Raw genomic sequence first — 4,392 nt, 5'->3', positions numbered from 1 at the left:
TACAGAGTCTGTCTCTCATGTCTGGATGCTAACCTCACTGTGACACCCTTAGATTAGGAACGACCACTGAATACCTAAGAGAAGGACATGTATACATGAGACTCAGAAACGGAGCAAATGCGAACATTCATCCTCTTTTCTGAAAGAAATCCTATATAATAAAGCGGTGGTATGCAAATTGACTGTCACACCCTCACACAAGATGGTCGCCCTCATGTGGTCAAAAGATGGCCGGCAGGGGAGGGCAGTTGGGGGCAACCAGGCCAGCAGGGGAGGGCAGTGGGGATGATCGGGCCGGCAGGGGAGTGGTTAGGGAGTGATCAGGCTGGCAGGCAGAAGCGGTTAGGGGCAATCAGGCAGGCAGGCAGGCAAGCGGTTGGGAGCCAGCAGTCCTGGATTGTGAGAGGGATGTCCGTCTGTGGGATCGGGCCTAAACCGGCGGTCGGACATCCCCTGAAGGGTTCTGGATTGTGAGAAGGTGCAGGCCGGGCTGAGGCCCCCCCCCACCCCCATGCACGAATTTCTTGCACCGGGCCTCTAGTCTATATATTTAAAAGAGTAATATGCAAATAGACCGAACAGCAGAACGACCAGAACGACCACTCAACCAGTTGCTGTGAGGTGCACTGACCACCTCTTGGTCCCTCCCCTCGGCCTGCAGGCTCCAATTGCCCAATGGCAAACGGGGAACCAAGGGTGGGTGGCAGCAGGAGGTGGGGCCGGCTGCTGGCAGTCGGGGAAGATTGCCCTGATCACAGGCCAAGCCTAGGGACCGTACCCATGCACAAATTTTGTGCAGTAGGCCTCTAGTGCATAATAAAGGGAGAGAGTTGATATTGTAATATAGCCTTTTTTTACTCCAAATTCTAATGTTTTTTAACCTCCAGCACTTGTTCATAAAAGTTCAAAAGAGATTGATGTTTTTCTTTTTTCTTCATCATTACTTTTGAAAAGGTCAATTCTGACATTTGATTTACATTTCCTGACAAGTGGCATAGCCTTTCCTCCCTCCTACCTTCCTCTGTTTCTTCCTTTTTAATTCATACTATTTAGAATCCAACAGATGATAGCTGTTCGTGATGGCCTGTAGATGGTGTATTTTATTGAAAATGCCAGACAAGTAAAATGATAAGTAGTCACTGGTGGAAACTTACCTTGGAAAATATGATTTTTAGCTATAGCCTCTATGTTTTTGAAAATGCTTCTTTTTTTTTTTTTCTAATCTCTACTCAGAGCCACAGCAACAGATGGCCACATCTGGTGGGTTTGCTACTAATCTTAATGCCCCTTTTTCTACATTTATGGTGATTAAGTTTACTTTTACAAACATATGCTAAGAATAATGGCATGATTTTTCAGATTGAAATTCTCTAGGGAAAAAAGTATGCTTAAGAAAAAGTCTGTGAGATCAACAGGAGATTTATCACCTGGAAAACCCATTCTCTGATTAGGCCATTTCATTTCCAAAGCTTTCTGGCCTGTCCACCTTCCAACCCCAACCAATACATGCCAAACGCCTTAGCTTGGCAGTCCAGGGACTTGACCATCTGGTCTCAGATGATTTTTCATACTTTTTCCTCTAAGTCCAAAATTTTGTATCCCATTCTTTAACAAAATGGGACTGTTTACTAGTACTTTTCCAAAGTTCTCTAAGCTCTCTTCTTTTTGCCCATTTCCATTTCTTTTATCTGGCGAGGTTTTTCTCTTCTTTGCTTAACTGGAGCATTTCATCTCTCCTAGCTCACTGCCACCTCCTCCAGAAAGCTCTCCTGGATTGGATTTGCTGTCACACCTCTAGACCTCACAAGTCCTTGTCTATTCCTTCGTTAGGAAGCTTTTCCTGTATCTTTTACTTTTCCAAATCAGAGAACCATTTTCAGGCCATTCATTTAGAAAATGAATGTGTCAAAACACTTAAAAGATGCTAATGGTATATTGGAGCAAAGTAGCAGACAGGTGGCCTATACTAGTAGATATATTTTTATTTATCTTCCATAGTGTTTAAAGAAAAGCCATTCAATTTGAATGCCTGCAGGTTGGCATGCACAGTTTATTGCACCAGTCTCCCCAGCCCCATTGCCTTCCACCTGCCATTCACATATTTACATTTGTTGCCTGAGCCCTTTTGGCACTTGAAGTTCTCAAGCTCCATGTAGCAGTTAAATGAATCACTTGATAAACCAGATGCAGTTAAGGCTCTGTCACAGACTAGCTTGCTGTCTCAGCTTCAGAGTAAGAGTTCTAATGGTGTCTTTGAATGGCCTTTTGTTTTGGAGGTGGGCGTTATGCAAATAAACAGGTGGGCTTTTTTTGCACATGAACTCAAATATAGGCACACAGATGGCCATGTTTCAGAGATTCCTGGAATGAATTAGAGAACAAGCATATTTATCTTTGAACTGAAAGAACCCCTTGCAAAACTGCCTTCAGCTTATCTCGCGGCCTTAGAAAGAGAAGTGACACTTAGCTGCTGTCCATCAAGAGACGAGGCTGGAGTAGGGTTGGCAACTATATGCAGTCCTTACAACACTCTTGTACCCATAGTGCTCACATTACCTAGGACATCACCACTGAGCCCAGACAGGTCTTGTGACTCTACTCATCACTGCGGCTCTACCAATGAGGGAAGTCATGGTGAGACATAGTTGACATCTCGTAATAAGAAGAACTTTGGGGTGCTGCGTTAGTCAACAATGGAAGACTTGAATTTACTAAAGGTTAGTAGGAAGTGAAACCACGTAGGCAAAAGTACATTATAAGTTAGGAAATGCTATAAAGGCAGCTGCTGTTTCTTTATGGTTGCTCTTTACCTAAATGGTTTTTGATCATTTCAGAATGCCTGGAAGATAGGTGCTTGGAAGTTTTGTAACCTTGCCCAAGTCTCCTAGCTCTCAAGTGGTACCTTGAGATCCCCACCAGCTCTGTCTGACCTTAGGCCTCTGCTCTTTGCATGAGGTCCTGTTGGCTCCCAGATCACAATCTAGGCGTGTAAGTTAGCTATTCCAACAATGGTTTCTACTGTAATTAGCATTTTATTTCAATATAAAGTGGGTCGTGTTCTTTCTTATTCTCCCAGGTTCCATACTCCTTCTAACCCAAGGCTCCTACTTTTGGGGATGTGTGAACAAGATTTGCTCTTGCAAAGAAAACAGGAGACAGGAAATAGCAAAGGAGAAAGGAGAAAGGCCAGGGTCAGGTCAAGAGCTTCCCACGTCTTCTCGTCCCAGTCTGGCATCAACCAGATAGAAGCCTTAGGGAGGTCCCAGAAGCCAGGGGCCATAATCAAAAGATCGAAAGATAAGTGGGATGCTGAAAAAATTGGCAGCACGCTTGTGGCTCAGACTAACATTGATGATCTTAAACTGTCTGCACAGTTCAATAATATACATGACTTTTCATTTTGCTTCTGACGTCCTATAACTTTAAGCAGCTTTATGCCCATGCCTTGGATTCTGTACAAAGCTTAGATAGAGTCAGATTTCTGATGACTGAAGGGCTTGAGTCTACATCAGCTGTGAGGCTTGAGGAGTTCCTCTGTGGTTGCTGAATTCCAGGATTTAGTGAGTATGTATCAGACATATTTGTTTTGCTGCTGCTACTGAAAGTGGGTGGTAGGTACGTCTGAACGTCTTATTCCACAGGAAGCCAACTGGATGTGACTGGTTGAGAACCATCGAGGCAGCTAGATACCAAGGGTTCCAGATTCCTTCCCAACCAAAGGATGCTGAGGACTGACCCCCAGAAAAGATACAAAGTCTCAGTTCTGCACTGACATCCTGTTCCTTGAAGAAGAGCCACGATTTCGTGGCCTTCTCTTCCCCTCACACTACTCACTGAAGAGGGTTTCAGTTAAAAATTTCAAGGCAAATCATAAAATGTTTGAGAAGTGATTGTAGATGGTTTCTTATTCATGTTTTTAACCTCATGGTCATTCTTGATTCCTCTCTCTCATTATGCCCTATCTTCCATCCAATTGCACGTCCTGTTGGTTCTATTTCCAAATTATATCTGGAATCCATTCTATCTAATCTTCACTGCCAGCCACCAGCCTAATCCAAGCCACCGCCATTATAGCCTTCTAACTGGAGAACTGGCTTCTTGTTTGCATCCGGCCCCCCAATATCCCATTCTCCATATAGTGGTCAGAGTGACTGAGTAAAGAATTGAACCATGTACTAGTAATTCCTCTCCTCCAACCCACCAAGAATTCCCCCATTACATTTAGGATAAAGTCAAACTCCTTACCACAACCTTCCAGACCTTGGGTAATCTTTTCCTTGCTTTTATCTCCAGCTATAACTTAAAAATTTTTTTTTATTGATTTCAGAGAGGCAGGAAGATGGAGAGAGAGAGATAGAAACATCAATGATGAGAGAGAATTATTGATTATCT

At 43.6% G+C, this 4,392-nt stretch overlaps 1 protein-coding gene across 3 annotated transcripts in view; it reads left to right on the top strand.

The window, feature by feature from the left end:
* The window catches only part of LOC106725201 (TBC1 domain family member 1-like), a 50,614-nt gene extending 46,729 nt beyond the window's left edge, over window positions 1-3,885 (top strand). Inside the window, exons 1-3 of one of the 3 annotated variants that reach the window (XR_001361068.1) lie at window positions 1,017-2,717; window positions 2,835-3,564; window positions 3,642-3,885. Coding sequence is in view for 1 of the 3 variants with exons in the window: in XM_014535418.1 (XP_014390904.1) it covers window positions 3,642-3,659 (18 nt within the window). In the remaining 2 variants the exon portion in view is untranslated. Of the gene's footprint in view, window positions 1-1,016; window positions 3,565-3,641 lie in introns of those variants that run through there. The other 2 variants (XR_001361067.1, XM_014535418.1) reach the window with 2 other exon arrangements.
* The last annotated feature ends 507 nt before the right edge of the window (window positions 3,886-4,392 follow it).

This window comes from Myotis brandtii, unplaced genomic scaffold (assembly GCF_000412655.1).
Source record: "Myotis brandtii unplaced genomic scaffold, ASM41265v1 scaffold1437, whole genome shotgun sequence".
NCBI classification, from domain to species: domain Eukaryota; kingdom Metazoa; phylum Chordata; class Mammalia; order Chiroptera; family Vespertilionidae; genus Myotis; species Myotis brandtii.
Note: the sequence above shows the minus strand (reverse complement) of the source record. Positions and strands in the feature narration are given on the sequence as shown.